Source organism: Falco rusticolus, chromosome 9, assembly GCF_015220075.1.
Source record: "Falco rusticolus isolate bFalRus1 chromosome 9, bFalRus1.pri, whole genome shotgun sequence".
Lineage (NCBI taxonomy): Eukaryota > Metazoa > Chordata > Aves > Falconiformes > Falconidae > Falco > Falco rusticolus.
Genome location: NC_051195.1, coordinates 4,872,199 through 4,890,580, shown reverse-complemented (window position 1 = coordinate 4,890,580; position 18,382 = coordinate 4,872,199). Strand labels below are relative to the sequence as shown.

The following is an 18,382-nucleotide window of genomic DNA, read 5'->3' as shown; positions in this document are numbered from 1 at the left end:
GGCATCCTTAGGGTACAGAGGAGGGTGAAAGACACTGGAAAACCATGAGTCATGCAAGATAAGAGAGCAGGGTGGGGAAATCATATCAGAGAAAAAAGCCCCAGCAAATGTTTTGCGTCTACTTGATTAATTTACTATTGCAAGGAATTACCTTTTAGTTTTCTTGATGAGTGTTTTCAGAGCCCATGTTTGCAAAATACAGAAAGGTTCTACTGTGCATATTAAACATTCCCAATCATTTTCATTATTTTCCCAAACATTTTTGTGTGGAAGTTGGTGTTTGTCACTTTAGAATTAGCATATTAATTTCTATACATATATAATGTATAGTTTGTGTGCTTTGATGAATCAAAGGAAAATATGTGGCAGAAGAAAATGTTTTGTTTCCTTGACTTTCCAGGTTATTCACCTGGAAAAAAACCCACCAGAAAACAGGCTAAAACAGTTCAGGTTCAGTTTTATATTTCCTGATATCTGTGCTCCTAGCCTAATCTGTTATGATGTAGAAATAAACTATTTGGAAAACATCAGAAAATTCCTTAATTTGCCATATCTGGGATGTCTGGATTTTTAAGTAATCATTTGTTACACCAGTGGTTGTCAGGCTGTTATGAAAAATTGTCTCCCTTAGCACAAAATCATCTTCAGTTGGTTTAAAATTATTGGGAAAATTCCAAATATGTAAGCCAATAATAATCCAATTATCAATCCAAGTATTATCTTGTCTAATTGCAACACAGCCAAAATCCATTGTCTCTAGAGCAGAAAAAATGATATTTTGAAACAGTATCACCTAGCACTTATAATTTGTTTTTTGGGAAAAAAGCATAATTATTAATAGGAAGAATGTGTAGATGCTATCCTGCAACAACAAACGCTTCATGAAATTATAGAAACCCCGTAACACTTAAAAATACCTTATAACTTAAAACTTTTAAGCTTCATATTTCTAACATTAAAACCCTCTAAATTCTCAATCTTGTTCTTCCTATAACATTCTAGAAGTATTTGGGAGTTGGTTTTGAGGGTTGTTTTTATGTGGAAGGAAAGCAAAATTTGAACTATTTAAGTTATTTATGATATGAAACATGCAAGTTCCATTAAGCTTCACTTACTCATGTTCTCTAACACTTATTCACATGCTTGTTTCCCCTTCCATTCCCTAAGGTTTCCCAGAAGAATTAAAAAATTCTGCCATTAAAAATTAAAAATAATAATAAAAAAAATCCCGGCATAAATACTGGAAGGTCAGTTGAACGCTGTTGTACTAATACGACTGAAAAATGTCAAAAACCATCTTGCTTCAGCAAAACCTGGCTGTTCAATGCAGTCTGTCCTTTCCAGTGGGAACTTATTCTATCAGAAGGTCACCTAGAAAGGGATTTGAATTTGAACTTGATGAGGTAAGGAAACAAGATTTCTTTGTTTAATTTGTAGAAACTAAACATTAATATATTGATGACTGAAAAATGGAAATCTTTAAAAAATCCCGCTTCTTCTAGAAAGAGAGAATGTGTTTAATGCCATACAGAATATCTTCACAATTGTAAAAATATAAACATCATAAAACTGCCAGGATGTTGAAGGCTTTCTCTATCACCACGAGCCAAAATATACAGCAAACGATATTTGTTCTTAATACTTTAATCCCATTCCTTTCAAAGTCTGGCACTTCTTCCATACATCAAACATTATTGTCATGGGAATGACTGTGAATGCTGTAGAGTTGGTGGAAACAAAGAAATGGTACAGTGAGAATGATTGTGTCTCTGGTCCTTCCTCAAAACCTGCCCAATTTGACAGGTCTGTAGAGAATTAGCGCTCGTGTTTTGCCAGGCTCTACTGTAAGTCTGCTTGGATCACTGGATTTCTGCTGCAGCAGGAATACAGATTAGAAAATTAAAAGCTTAAATGTAGAAAGGCATACAAATCTTGTGCACAGCTGGTTAGGTCCACTTTGGCAAAAATAATTCTCTTTAATAAAGCAGAGAATAAGAGACTAAGAAACTCAAATCACAGAAGAACTAGAATTGAAATATACTCATTTATTCATGGCAACATCTCAGACAGTCTTTCTTCCAAGCAGAAAAGGTCCTGCAAAACTGTGGCACTGTCTTTTATATAAAGTAATATCTTAGCTTTTTCGACCACTAATTTATCTTTACATTACCGGTTGAGTTAATTAAGTTTGCAGGTAAAGGTGTCTTGTTACCTTCATAAGTATAGTCTTTATATAAATGGACAAGTGTCTAAGAAGCTCTAAAATACCCAACGACTTTCCAGCATGAGAGCTCTGGGGATTGCCCATAAAAAATACCAGAAAGGACCAATTGCTCAGCAGTTTGACATATAGAAGGCATCTGTGCTGGTCATTTTTTTTTTTTTTTTTTTTTTTTTCTTCCCCCTCCTTTGGTTTTCAGTATTCTTTTAACTGGCACTGGAAAGGTATGAAGTGAGCTTTGCAATGACTTGAAGATGAAATCAACACTCACCAAACAATATTATCAAAATGCTCTCGTTTAGTAAGTAAAACTTGCATCCATTCCAAACAGGATTTTTGTGCTTCATTCTCACAGGGGTCCTACAATGAGTTGTATGGTATTGTACTGATGGAGCTTGGAAGCTCAAGTGATGCTCACATGATGCTCCAAATGGATGAGATAATTAAGTCAATCCAAGTGATTTAGGCAAGTTTTTGATAAAAAGAATATTCCAGTCTAAATCCTTCGGACTGCCTTAAAAACTTCAATGTGCCATTTTACAAATGACTGGGTTTTTTTCATTTCCATGTCACACAAGTGGATTTGACTAGTCTTCACAGAACTGAACATGCCAGAGAGAACATGTGTAATCTTGAAAAAAAATCTGCTGGCAGATATATCAGCTGATTCTAAGTTTTTATTCCACAGGATCTGTTCCATGGCAGTCATGAGCATTAACATCACACATTAAATCACTGATGAAATAATAAGCTTCAGCTGTAGATGGATTCTTTCCTATATGCATTGATGTATAGTCAAATACCAAACAACTAGTTCCCATTAAGCATAATGAATAATAATAATAGAAAACTCAACCTCTTAACCTGCAGTAGCTGCTTCTAAAAGGTTTTCTACCAACATTTGATCTTTCTAATGATTTCCTACAGTTTGACTCTGATAATAATGGTAATTCTGAGGACCATTCAGAATAGTATACATTTCATTTTACAAATAAAATAGAAAAAACCTTTTAACGACACCCACTGCATTGCTGGGGGATGGTACACATCTGTCTTAATGAGTATGGGGAAACATAATACATTGGCCTTTCTTGGGCGAATTATTGAATTTGGTCTCATTTTTATTCTGCCTTTGCCCAGGCAAACTCCCAAAAATTTTAAATTGCCCAAGATTAAGTTTAGCTTTGCAATGATAAAAGCAAAACACAAGGACAGACTGTCAGTCTAAGCAAAAATCTACTCTCACAAGTAGTTTGCTGAATTTAGTACTGCTGTATACATGATCACTTATAATGAAAGATACTTGTAGAAAGTTAGTTTTATACCAAATGAGCACACTTCTAGACTTAAGCAGGGAGCCTGGCAATAAGAAACAAGCAGTGAAAATAGGACTGAATGATGCATCCACTGCAAAACATAGTGTTCTGCTACAGAGTAAAGTTAATTTATCATCTTGGGTTGAAAGTGATGGCATAATCATGATACCAATGATAGTTTTCTATATAAGAATTATTAAAAATTAAAATTCATCACAAATTTATTCCATTAAAATAATTGCCTATTGCCTTGAATACTCTACAGTATAAATAAATGCATGAAGAGCTCAGCTAATTTTCTGTCTCCTATCTTGGGGTACTTTTGATCATATGCAGTTTCTTTCTGATTTTCCTTAGATTTGAAAAAGAACAGGCAAGGAAAGTACATCCATCCCTCTGAGGCAACTGCAAAAGATTGTGTGTGTCAGTCTACATTTATGTAAATACCAACAGTTTTGGAAACCGGGAAGGGAATTAAATGCTGCTGCTTTTGTCCCCTTTTTTTCCCAGTAAGAAATGGCAGCACTGATCCTCTCCTATAGGTAGGATTTTCTGGCAGCTTTCCTCCACAGCTAAACATTTTTTCCTTGGTGAAACAGCAAATCACTTCTGTTCCCTGAAAGATCGTATTGACATAGTTGGATAACACAGCTTTTTTTTTTTTTTTTTTTTTTTTTTGTAGAGCTACTGTAATAGTCTAGAAAAGATTGTTTGTCAAAACTAGCCTACAATACACAAAAATGTTATGAATAATAGATAAGCATTTAAGTGATACAAATTACAGTCATCTTATCTAATACCACTTATATAATTGGTAATTTCTCTGTTCCAATTATCTAAATAATGCTTTCTCACGGTTTGTCCAACTTTTAGTGCACGTAGCATATGCAGCAGGTTTTATTAACAGAGCACTAACAACAGGAATGAGTCCTAGCTGCCTCGAACCATTTCCATCACATTCTGCCAGTGCTAACAGGCTTTTCTGGAATATTAACATCTTATTCAGATTTCTTCTTTATCTGGTATTCCTTTCTTACCCTCCCTCGTGAGCCTCGTGATGGAAAGCTGATATAGAGTACAGACTGAATGCAAATTCTTAACTTATTCATGGTTTAATAAAGACATGAAACCGAACATTACAAGTTTAAAAGACATGCAAAGAAGTTCAGTCATGAAAAATTACATACTTTCCTTCTATCTCCCCTTTTGTCCTGGAGTATTTCCCTACGCCCCATCTGCCCATGCATTGTCATTGCCTCAGGAGGACAGGGTGCGTGGATGCTCTAAAACATGACCAAACTGCTCCTCCAGACAACTTGATCTCTTGTATGTACACACTCAGGGTGCAAATATAATCAAAACCACAGTGGGTTTTCAAGGAAACTGAGCATCACATAGTTTCTTTTATGGGTCTTCAGAAAGGATATAGATGTGTGAACTGACAGATCCCTACCTCCTGATTTTGATGAATTTAGGAGACTTGCTCAGTTTTACTTAGGAGGAAACTCGGTCAGAAAAGAACCTTGGTTTCTAGTCGCACAGTCAATCGGTGTACTAGAGCAGTGCTATCAAAGATGCTGGAGCCACGGCCAAACCAGTTGGTTACCTAACTTGGATATGAATAAGATGATGCCAATAAAGGGTAAGGAATCCAGTTAGAGGGAACTGCAAAAAATAAGTCATGTCCTACAGGAAGAAAACGTGCATGAAAGGGCCTCAGCAACCTGAGGAACAGCTTTGTTTTGAGAGCCTTGCGTGCAATGAATAAAATGAACTAGAAGAAAGAAATGTCAGTTCTTTATGAGCTAAAAAGACGGGTCAGCAGCTTATCAAAACCTATTAGTTCTTTCAGTCCAATTACATTTTGAATAAACACACCCCATTCCCATTGTGTTTCTCAATGAATACTTCTGGTATTTTCTTCCAGGAATAAACTGAGTCAGTCACTGCAGGCAATTAACTCAATAAATGATTATCAGGAAGAAGCACTGATGCTGTTTCTATGTTAACCCAAGACGTGCAAGAAGCTGTAACAGCTCTCGTTGCAGCAGTGGTGGAAGTGCAAATAAAGTTCTTACCTTGGTAGCACCTTCACCTGCTGATACAGCCCCCTGAAGCTGAAGGGTGACAAATGCTAACACCACAAAGCAGAATTTGGCCCTGTATGGGTGTATACCCAGTAAGAATCTAGTGTAACTGCTGCACTTAATAAAAATCACCTTTCCAAATACCAACATTTTTGCTCCTCCCTCTTTAAGTATAGTTTTGTGGAATACAAAAAGATTGTGAGAATTTACCTTCAAATTGCTTTCCAAAATGGTTTGAGTGTCAGCTCTGTTACTCCCTGGAGACCTCTATGCATGTCCTGCATGACAGTGAAGTCATGGTGCTGAAGAAAGCTACGCTTTTCCTTCAGCCTCACACCCTGTGTTATAGAAACCAGATCCTCTGCAAACCCACACAGGAATTTGGGATAGATCACTGCTCTCCCACAGCCCACCAGTCCTTTCAAGAGCCATGGGGAAATATTGGCTCTGGAATTGTCCCTCCAGGGTAAAAGGTACAATGGGAAACAAGCAACCCACAGAGCCGAATTTTTCTAGATCCACAGTTGAAAGAAATCAGAATCCTACTGAAAACATGAATATTTACATACAGAGGACACCCTTGGTCAGTGCCATTCAGGTGCAGGATGTATTTGTCACCCACGGAAAAGCAGTTGTCCAAGTGCTGCTGGCGTTCCCTGCTTCATGGTAACACACCTACAGGCTAAGCTTCATGACACTTGCCCCATACTTCTCTTTGTCAGAGAGTTGTCCCTTCCACGCCCCAGACTGGTGTTGGGTTGGGGTTTTTTTTGGTTGGTTGCTTGGTTTTTTATTCCATGAGTATTTAAACATCTAAAAGACAAAAATCAGGCTACCTCTGCTTGTCATGTGAAGACCCTACATCAACAGTGGAATTGGAGGCAGCAAGTCTCCGAACAGCAGCAGGAACAGTTAAAGCAGTAAGGACAGGCTCTGGAAAGGCAGCGCTTTTTCTGGCTCTAGTATTTCTGAAAATACTATTCATAGCCCCCTGCAAAAAAAAGAAAGAGCTATCCCCAAGATGCCAGAATTTACAAACAATGAGAGTGAAAAAAAGAAAAAAAAGCAGATGAGAGATGTGAAATGAGTACTGGGCAACTTAGAAAAGGTTTGAACAAACAGTTTTGCAACTATTTATATATACATACATACACATATGAAGGCACAAATCTACCATGAGACTATTTACGATGTTCTTAACAGAAACATGGCTTTGCCATAATCTGCAGTACTGAATGCCGAACGTTTGGGGTTTTTTGTTTTTTTGGTTTTCTTTTTAACTGGCCTGTATAAGATTTCATTTTGTACACTCTGTTTGGCAAAACCCTAATTGTGTTTCACACTCAAAAGAGAAACAGCCAACACTGGAGGCTTGTGCTAAACATCAGGTTGTGTCTCTTCCACAAGCTTTACCAAGGGTAGGACCATTCACCTTCACCTGAGACTTACCAGGGATCATGATGGCTTTGATAACTCTTGAAACTGGCTAGAAATTATGTACATGCCCAACTCCCCTCCTCCCCCCTACAAGATAAGCACTAGTTCAGTCACAGTATTTGCCTTCAAATTAATTCAGGGAAGTCCTATGGCCTGTACAATGAAATAAAAAAAAAATATTTAAACATCAGACTACATAATCATAAGAAGCTTAAGACATCTGCAAGTGACTGTCCCAATACCTAATCCTGTTCCCTCCCCAGTGCATGTGCACTCAGTAAGATTAATTGCATTTCAGCCCAAATAACAGAGAAAATCTTGTTAGATCGTCCACGCAATCTGGTTTTATTAATAAAGCTATAATAATACTATGAGGTCGCATTTGAAGAGTTATCTTGATGCTGTCAATGTATCTAAATAGATGCATTTGGGGTTGGTTTTTTTTGCATAACTCTCACTAAAGACAGGTATTACATCAAAAGCAAAGATATCCAAAGGAAATAAAATTTCTGAGTCTTGGCACAAGCAGCCATGTTAACATCAATTGAGAAAGACTCTTACCTGGCAAAGGACACCCTAAGATTTCCAGCCTCATACAGATGCTACCTTCTTCAAACCAGGACCGAGGGTTTATACGGATATAACGTGCAACCAGCGGCACCGGCAACATATTGAGAACTGGGATCTCTTTCTCACTGTTTCCTTCAAAAATCTATGCAGGCCAAACATATGAAAATGGCAAGATCAGTTCTTCAAAAAGTCTCCTAGCACTTTTGGTAATAGAAACAAATACAGTCACCTGGTACAGCCCCAGGCTGATGGTGGCTCAGGCCAGAACTGCTCTGCAAATAGCGCAGTCTCCCCATGTCCCTCAGAGAGGGGCAAAGGAGCTGGAGCTCCACACCCTCTCTCTGGCAATAGACACCTCACAGGCATGAGATGTCCTCAGGGATTAGCAGACTGCTGCTAACCTTTGCACAGGCCATGCAACAAGAAACATCTCTCATCATGGACAAAGACTACTGCCAGGGTGGCGTTCACATCCATAGGCAGACACGTGCAGATCTGTCATACAGGGTGTTGCAGGTCCCTCTCTGTATTACATGATTCACTCTTAAAATTAGTGGGACTACTGAGAAAGGTGGCCTTGTAGTCTTACACTGGCTAATCTGGCAAATCAAAACTGCACGAGGACAGCCCCCGCTTTTCCATCTCTGCCTTTCTTCATAAAACGTGTTTTGTGATACTCACCACATCTCCAGATTCATTTCTGACAGCAGTCCATGCATGACTGTCATTGCTCACCAATACTCTGTAAGAGGTCACCCAGTTACTCCTTGAAAAAGACAAAGAGTAACTAAGTTATTTTTTCATAACTTAGAAAGACTGCAAATTGTGTTTAGTGTAATAAAGCTTGTAAGACTGCTAGCAATGGAAATCCCACTTGGCAAAGTCACGTCAACACTTGGCTGAAAAAGTGACATGCAAATCTAGATTCAACAGATAATTTAAAAAGCCTAGCACACAGAAGCAAAAAAAAAACCCACCAAGGTAACACTCTGGGATTTCAGGAGGTGAGGGATTACTGCTCTCCTTTTCTTTTATACGCAGAGTTTGGGATAAATGGCTTATCTAGAACCGATGCACCAGTGTTCAAAAATCTTACCTTTTCAGCTACAGAACATTTATTATTTCTGCTGCTGTTATCAGAGAGGATGGAAAAAAGTAATAAATCCTCTAGGATGAAAAGTCCGTGAATTTCAACCAGAAAAATTTCCATTTCTTCCAATACAAGAATGACTGGAGTTTGCAGTCATTCCTGTATTTATTAGCAACAGATAGGAACAAAGAGACAATTCTGCCTCTGCACAGCAGGGTCCTATTGATCACAGCACTAGTGCGCTACTACAATATCCAGATCAATCTTTGGTAGGCTGATCTTTCTAGCGGTCTGTTATCTGATTTACAGCAAAATCCCCTGTAATCTACAAAAGCCAAATCTTCATTTGTACTTGAACTATGCCTTGTCTGTATTCAGCTAAAAGAAGAGTATAAGGAGAAATAAAATGCTGTTTCCTATGTTCTGAGTGGAGTCAAAGCAACGTAGCTTTTACACTGGACATTCCCATTGTAATGTGTATACAGGTATGGAGAAGGTAATGCCCTGACTCTCCTCTCATATTTAAAAAGGGCAGAAGAATTGATTTTTTTCCCCTAACACCTTCCTGGTTTCAATAGGTAGTGACATGGAGAAGAGTTTTGGCTTAGAGGTGTGTTTGTACCGTAAAGTCAGTCCAGGATGATTAAATTTTATATTCATGCATATAAACAGATTGTGCATAACCAGTAGTCCTCTAGAGCAGTTGTTGAGCGCAGCTTCCCAGCTAAGCCACACAGTCACATTGCTGGAAGTGAAACCAGGGCGAGGAAAGCTCTTGGGACTGGGGAGAACGGGGAATTTGGGCAGTTATGGGAAGAGCATCAGAGCACATGGATCAGAGATCAGGGAGTACCTGGAAGGACAGAGACACCTGTCAGAGCTGAGAGAGGGGAGATGCAGATGAGCTGTGAGGCAGAAATTGTTCCCCGTGAGGGCGGCGAGGCGCTGGCCCAGGCTGCCCAGAGCAGCTGTGGGTGCCCCATCCCTGGCAGTGCTCAAGGCCAGGCTGGATGGGGCTGGGAGCAGCCTGGGCTGGGGGGAGGGGGCCCTGCCAGGGCACGGGGTGGGACTGGGTGGGCTTTGAGGTCCCTTCCAACCTGAACCATTCTATGATTCTATGACCTGAGAAAAACTTCTCTTTGTACTGCACCCATACAAAGACAACTTTGCTTTTCTTTCTTTTAAAACCAACAAATAATATTAGCAAACTACCCATAACTGCACACATTGACTCCACTGGCCTTATATTGAAGGGACAAACTAGCCCTTCTGTGTTCACTGAAAGAGAGTCAGGCCAGGGTGAAGACCAAAAAAGGGGCAGGGGCAGAACAAGAGCAAACTCATAGCCACAAGATCTGCACAAGTTTGCCCAGCTTCATCACGTACACAGTTGTGACCTTCAGATAATGCCTAAATCAATGCATGGCAGCATAAAATTTATAACCTTTGACTTCCATCTACTATTTCATTTTCTCAGTAACAGTGGTCCTACTCACACAAAAGATTCAAACGGATGCCCAGACTTAGAATGACACCTCAATCCAAAGATTTAGGTGTTTAGTAAGATTTAGAAAAGCACTTATGTATGTAGTATAGTCATACCCTCAGAAGTCAAAGATGTCATGAGATTTTGAAAAAAAATGACTGAACAAATCCAGCTGGTTTACAGATGAAACCAGTCCTTTGCAAATTTTCACCCAGCCTTCTTCACTGAATAGATTTTGCCATTCACGTTAGTTTGAATGGAAAAAAACAGGACTAGTTTTATTATCTTATTGAAAAGTTGAATACATCTATCACTCACAGTGTACACACTACTACATCATGTGTTAAACAACTTTAACAAGTTAGAAGTACTCTGAAAGTACTAATTGTCTGCCTGTCAGTGGCAGATCTCCTGGGGTAGGGATTAACTGGAAATCTGTGAAGTTCCATGCTGGCATCTCAGGTCTTCATGTGTGGAAGATAACCATGACTTCAGCATGCTATGTAAGTTTCTACTAACTCTTGTAAAGATCTTTACTTTCTTCCCTCAGCTTCTCTGTGACCATAAGTTGAAGGCAGGTGGATTTACTTCTAACAAAAATGGAAATTACGAATTTTGAAAATGGCCAAGATCAAACTCCAGGAAGCAGAAAAATAGCTTTTTCTGACTGAAAAAATCCCCCAAGCTTGAGAGCCAAACTCATGGGTTTGAATAAGGGTGGTGGTGGTGGCAGTGCACATATCCAGTGCACGTAAAATGGTGGTGAGTACTTTGTTGTTTGTTTTGTGGGTTGGTTGTTAGGGGGCATCTGTTGGTTTGGGTTTTTTTTTTTAATATTCTTGGCCATTTTTCAAAATTAGATTAAATGACTAAAAGAGGCCATGTCACAAACCAAATAGCTTCATTGCTTTGGAAATTTTACAGACCTTTTTTCTGTACTTCTGTACTTTTCTGTGCTTCAACTGCACAAACAAGATTAGTAGGGCAAACATAATACATCCTTATTCATTACTCTACACCTGGAAAAAAATTAAAACGGGATATCATGGTCACACGAAAACAAGAAAACATTGAACACTCTTCATAATTGATAGTTTTATAAGAAAATCATGGCTCATATAGAAAGTTTTAAAAAGAACTCGCGTGTTTTACTGGCATGAGAAAATGCTGCTGTTGCACTAGTATTTCCAAGACAGAACTTTTATTTACCATATTTTAATTTTCTCACTCTCTACAGTTGCAACGGTTCAAGCTTCTCCCAAGGGAAAATGTATACTAGTCAGTCGTAAACATTTTCCCTCTTGAGTGGCAACAAGTAACATGCTTTCCAGAGGCAGGCTGCCAATTAAAATATAAATGGGACTACATCCAGTCTTGCACATTTTCAGTATAGAAGGCCTACAGAGGGTCGTGGGACAAAATAAATAGGCGTAATTATTAGGTTGCACACTGCATCCTATTAACTGTGCTTGCCTGTAAGGAATAAGCATCCAGTTTTCATTTGTTGAGGTACAGAATAAAACTGTCACAGGTGAACAGATCCTTCTCCCACCAGCACTAAATGCAAAACTGCCTCTAGGGTCTTCAGGTTCCCTGCCCCGCCCCGCCCCCTTTTTTTTTTCCCAATGTCATAAGAAAAACAGCTCTTGCCAATAGTAAGAAGGCTGCTGTAAATTCAGATTCCCCTCAAAAATGGCATCTTCTGCATTAAAGTCTTATTTTCCGTGGTGGGGAAGGGGAACTCTGCATGTATTCATGTGTTCTGAGTATCTGGAAAGCTAGCAGAAGCTAACACACAGGACTTCTAACCAGGCATCTGAGTATCTTTAAATCCCAGATATTTCTACAGATACAGACCAGCAGAAGAACATTCAACATACTAAATCTTCTCAGAGGCTGCAGGTTTTCTACACATGCCTGGCACAGGAGGTCTGATGCTTCTAGGAAGCAGATGGATGTGTGGCACATGCTCGAATCAGGAGCCAGCCTGTTTACAGTAAGCACGGTGCTTCCTAGAACTGAAGAGTTTAATACATACACGGTGCTCATGTTGCTCACGTAGACACAGAAATTGCAAGCTTTTGGGGAGATCCATCACAGAAACATGACAGCTAAAGCACAGTCTTGTGCTAAAAGAAGTATTGGAGAATGTCATCTGTGTTGTTACCTGATGACAAGAAGATCCATCTCATTGGGTTTGGGATTTGCAGACATTAATTTCTGCAGCGCGTCACATCAAATCCTTTCAGGGCCCATCAGCACTGAACAATAAAGCTATCTAAGGAGAGCTGAAAGAAAGCCTAAAGCGTTCCGGTACTTTGGGTGTCCCTACCGTTTTTTTAGAGAAGCTTTCTTGAATTCACGCTACAAAATCTCCCTGGACCTACTATTATATTCCTCAGGCAAAAATACAGATAGTTGTTGGTTTTGTAGAGTCAAGGAGACATCATGCGTGGAAAGCCCTATGCCAGCATTCAGAGAAAAGCGTGCTAATTATGGAGCTCTTTCTTGGCAGGAGGCTAGGCAATACCAGCGTTATTGCGTGACAGTACCTCTAAAAGTATTTGAGGTTACCTCTAGTTCATCATGCTCTAGCACAAAGTGCTACTTACATGACTGCCTCACAGATTTCATCAATGCTAGAAAAGGATCACGAGACACAGATTTGACAGGAATCATTTGGATTCAGGTGCTTCCCAACAAGAATCCTTTGTAAAATTTATGCCAGCCTTATCTTTTCAGGAGGAACCTATGTGAAAAATCTCAGCATCTATTGCCAACATTAATTAATTCACTTCACAGAAAGTAAATGCAAAAATCAAACTATGATCCCAATTCACTTAATGTGGTGGGTTTTTTTTAAAAAAAAATATTAAGTAGTTGGGTTTTATCTGAAACGCATTAGCTTTAGACAAGGCTTATTTAAACATCTTCAATTTTAAATTCAGGTTTTTTGTGATCCATGGAAGTGTTCAGCTTGTCCATTTCCATCCAAAAAAAGACAAGCCCGGGGATTAAGTGACTTACCCAGGGACAGAGAGGAAACCTGAATCAAAGCAGAGAATTAGAAACACATCGCCTACAGCCTTGGCAGGTCCTGTCCAGCACATCAGCTTTTCCTTATCTAACCACATCATCAGGCAACTGAGCATAGGGAAAGGCATCATGACAGAACCAGAACAACAAAATGTCTTTCTGCCTGGACATCCCCAACATAAGTTGTTTACTTTTCTGTATGTGTGTTAGACACAGACGATTCCCAGCTCAGCACAACACAGGGTGAGCACTAAATGAGAAGCAGTGGAGGGACGCAAGGCTTTTGGCTGCCCAGCCTCAGCAGGTGAGTGCATCAGCTGACACTTCTCACTCTTTAGGTACGGCTTTATTTTGTTTGAACAGCATCTGCTCTATGTAATACTTTAAGGGCAAGCTTCTCAACTATGGAAAGCTGAATAAGCAACAAGTGAAATAAATCTGATACTCTTCTCCTAGGCTCTAAGGATGCTTTTCCACATCACTAAAACCCCACATGAATTGAGATAAATGAGGAAGGTTGGCATGTGCCTGTCAGCAGAAGCTTAAGCCCACAGTGGCAGAGATGCTGGGGATGAGACTAACAGACATTGGCAGAGGTCGTGTTAGCAACATCTACAATGGACCTGGCTCCAGCTGACCATATTATTCTTCTGTTGTCATGATAATCTGATTTATCTCCATTACAGAACCCTAAAATTAATAGAAAATAGAACCAGACAGGCACATAGACGTGCATCCACCAATAATATATAAACTGATACTCCAAAATACTTGAAAGAGCAGAATATCTATACTAAAATTATGCTAGGCAAACCTTCAATAGTACTCATGCAACAGAATCAGCATGCTGGCAATTAAATGGTTTCTGCTTGAAAAAGTAATTTGTAGTCTCATGCAATTAAATGTAAAACCATTAATATTAATATTCTATAATAATATTTATGCTGATAAAATTTTAATCATCCACCGCTCAACAGTTTCAAAAACAAGCCAAGTCAAAAAATGCTTTACGCTAACCACAGGTAGCCCAGCAAGTTTTACAAACTAATTAAAATAAATATGATTTAGAGATGGAGTTTGACTAGCAAGCAAGGGTATTTTTTTTAATAATTGAAATCTTTGAATGTTTAATTTTTAAAATTGCTTCTAGCTGACTGAAATGAATATACTGCTGTGAAATCCAGCTCTTCGGAGGCCCTATGAAGAAAGGCCCAGGGCCAGAACTTCATTTGCTCAGAATGAATTAAGTACAGATTTTTCAAACATCTCTGCTCAGTGAGGAGAAGCTGGGGTTGCAAATGCATTTCCCATCCAACAGCTGCCACTTACAGCCAGGTTTTTACAAGATTTTAGTCTCTGACTTTCCAACCTTTCCCAAAAATCCAGTGCCAGCTGTGGGTGTTTCCTTTTGCTGTTGTGTGGTCAGATAGGAACACCTGAAGGTGCCAGGTCTCCTGCGTGGGGTCAAAGACATCCTCTGCCCCAAAGATGTTATGGCCCTAACACTGTCATTTTGGGCCACTCTTTGCCAAGACATGTGCCTGTGTCTGAAATTCTTCCTGCACCAGACTTTCCCCTTTCATATCTTCTATATCTGCTGAAGACGACCAAGCTAGGATTCCTTTTTCTCCTAAACCTCTTCGTGACATTTTAAATTTTCCATTCTTTTTTTGTGTTTATTACACCTTTGCAAATCAGTCATGTATTTGAAAAGTCTGAACTATATAGGCACTGCCTCACTATGTCTTCTTGTCTCCTTCCCATGAATATTAAAGCAATGGGAAATGAAAAGCTCTGTCAGTAACCAGCAAATCCTGCCATTTGCGTGCACAGCTGTGGGTGTATTTTAAGTCATGCTGAAGGGCCTCACATCTACCAAGCGCACACAAAGATACAGCCAAGTGCCACTTGATGCACGCCAAAGGGATGCTGACTTGGGAGGGCTGTGCAGGGCACGGGCAGAGGGGAGAAGAGCAGCTGCCTGATGTCCCTTAAGTAACCTCCCCCACAACCATTCCCATTGCAATGACTCAAAATGCACATGGAAAATATACAAATCAAGGCTGTGATTAATAATTGTGAGTAATCTGCTGTAGCAAATGCCTGTTTTCATTTGATGCATCCCTCTCCTAAAGGCTTCAGCTCACTTGATTTCAAACTACCCATTGTGGTCCCTTCCATGGAGGTTAAAAAGCTTTCCTTCCTCTCCTGAACATCCCCAGCAAGCCTTGCAAGAACCTGCAAAGCAGGTTCTCTTCACACACCACCACTCTTCCACAGTGCCAAGCAGTGGTTCGTCCTTCTCCTGGGGATGTCTGTGACCTGCTCCCTCCCAGCGCTGCACAGAGAGTCACCAGGTCCTTTGGCAAGAGCTGTAACTGGAGCGAGAGCACCATGACAAATCATACCCACAATAGAACATCATCAGTTTAGACATTTTTGTCAAACTTGTGAAAGTATGAATACATTTCTGGGTGTGCTGTCAGAACTCCACCTACATGGGATCATCTGAGCTGGTCACAAACCCAGGAACAGATGGCGAGCGGTCATCAGCAGTGATGAACGTGGTACCAAAATCCTGTGTAGATGACAAGAATCGAGGAGGAAGATTAACATGGCACAGGGATTGAAGTTAAGCAAATAGATGGAGAGCACTGGAGGCTGAAGCTGCAAAACGCAGACTCAGTGTTGCAACCACTGAAAGCCCGTGAGATGGCTCTACCAAGTCAGAGTTAATGGAAAAATATAACTTATTAAGAAAACCAATCACAACCCCCAGTATAATATGTAACTAGTGACATTAATATGCCATGGGAGCTTTTTCAACACTGAATTCAGGTTGTTTTATAAGTCAGATCGATATAGTTGATATGATTTCAGTGGATTTGGAACAATTCACTGCACGAGAGGCTGACTTTGGGGAAGCTGTAATGATCTCTGCAGTCCTGTCACCCAGGCACCAGTTAAATGTACCGTAACAATTCAAGTCAGGACACAGCAGCTGTTTTTTTTAGCACAGAATTTGGATAAAACATGGAGACATTTTGATTGAATTTGCTGCAGTTTCATCAGGGTGTATTTTCTCAGCCTCTGTGTGGGGGCAGGAGGTACTGCTTTGAAAGTCAGCACCAAGTATGTCTGTTGTCCTTGGGAGCTGGACAGGATCAACAGTTTATTCCACTATGCTTTCAAAAGCAGCATTGCGCCATTGTTATATTTTGCTCCTTCTTCATGTGTAGAGTGCAAAATCATTCCCTTGGGTATCTGCAGAAACGACTTTAAACACCTATGAGTAACCACTACACTGTCCTAAATGCTAATACAATTACACCAAAAGGATTATCACTGCTCTTTAAACTGTTATTATTAGAATAATGAAGGTGCTGATGTGATTATCTCTTCATGAAGCTGATCTTACTACTGAGACCATGGTCTTAATACCATGAATGACTGATAAACTGCGGAGGAAGAAAAGTTTTTTACCCTCTTGCAAGCAACAAAGTTCACCACCTTGCAATCCTCACATACAGATTGTCCATGAAAGTGAATCTCAGTTCCTGAGGAATTGTCAGTAAGTGCAGCAATAATTAAAATTTGGGGCAACACATCCATTTTGTGACTAAAGAAACAGCAGAATGCTGTACCACCAAAATTAGAAGCAAGTAAACTGCACTGACCTAAATTTATCCTCTGTCTCTGGAAGGTACCCAGCTTGCTATGGACCTACAATGCCCCAAGGGCAGTTTGTCAAAAGGTATGCTGGGGGATCATGAAGAGCTACACCTCATACAGAAGGCTGAAGATGAGGATGTACTATAAAAAATTGCAAAAATATCCCCCCCAATTCAATTATAAATACCTTGTCTTTAGCAAAAGCATGATCACACACAGAATCAGATCTGCTGGATATTTATTATTTGTTATCCCTACAGAGTAGTACAAGGAAATCAAACAAGTGACACAGTAGGGAATGTGTAATGGTGGCTACGCTAGCTTCTGGTTAAAATAGCTTCAACAGTGATGAAAAAGAGTGACCAGTTTAAAAGTATGTCAGTTTAGAAGCAAGCAATATGTGTAAGTAATTGTAATTATTCCTTCCAGCTAACACCACCAATGATTTATCATCTCCTCCAACCAACAAACTTTTTGAGTGCTGTTGCAGGTTTACCAGGTGTATGGACTAACCCCTACCCAAATCAGACTTTGAAAATTGCTCACACACACACACCCACCAACCCATATTTTTTTTCTGAAAGATTAGTATCTTGCATAAAAATTTTTAAAATCTTAAAACCTTTCAGGAAAATATTGAAGAAAACATACTTGAGAAGGAAGTCTATTTTGATTTTTTTTCCTAAAAATTTCAGAGTTTTGCTTTGGAATTTGAGCATTCTGCACAGATTATTTAATCCATGCTTTTTCTTATTGTTGTCATTTTATTATTTCATAATGTGCAGTGATAGTGCATAATTTAACATGGTTGAAAAGTTAATTTTAAGGAAATGCATCAAGTTACAAATCCATCTCACTCAAACATTGCAACCTCTTCTAAAAGTCAAAACATCCTCTCTGCTGAAACAGTCTGAAGCTTTATATTACAGTCGGTATACACTCTCTCTCTGTTTAGACGTGGGTTTTCTCTTGACAAGAAAGGTGGTGCTGAATTATCAAAAGATTGTTTGGGTTGTGGGAAACATGTTTTTTAGATTTTTGCCAAACTGCTGAGAGTGATAAATATTTTCTTTCCCTCTGTCAAGAGAGTGCATATTTTAAACTATCACATCATTGTTTTAAATATGTGGCATGATTCCACACTGATGCTTCCCGTGTCCCACTCGACAGCTCCAAACAGTTGTTTAAAGATACTTAGTTCATAAAACTGAAAGAGTTATTGGCAGCAATGTAAGGAATTACATACTGTATTTCTCCCCCAAATATTCAGCCATACACCCTCTTGTAGGCCAGCTATGGCATCATTCACCTCTCAGAGGAGGATGTCACATGCCTTCCTTAAAGGTCACATCACTCACAACTTTCCCTAGCCTGAGAAGGCAAACAAAGCAGTTCTGCAGAGAGGCATCAGCAATGGCCGGCTATCGACTGCTGGATATCCATAGTGAAACTGTGCGCTCACTGCCC

The 18,382-nt window shown here is 39.6% G+C and overlaps 1 protein-coding gene across 1 annotated transcript in view; it reads right to left on the bottom strand.

The window, feature by feature from the left end:
• CPXM2 (carboxypeptidase X, M14 family member 2) overlaps positions 1–18,382 on the bottom strand; it is a gene marked incomplete at its 5' end in the record, with an annotated part of 79,202 nt that overhangs the window by 22,622 nt on the left and 38,198 nt on the right. The window contains 2 exons of the mRNA XM_037400062.1: positions 7,623–7,773; positions 8,313–8,397. Of these exons, the coding sequence (XP_037255959.1) occupies positions 7,623–7,773; positions 8,313–8,397 (236 nt within the window). The remainder of the gene's footprint in view (positions 1–7,622; positions 7,774–8,312; positions 8,398–18,382) is intronic.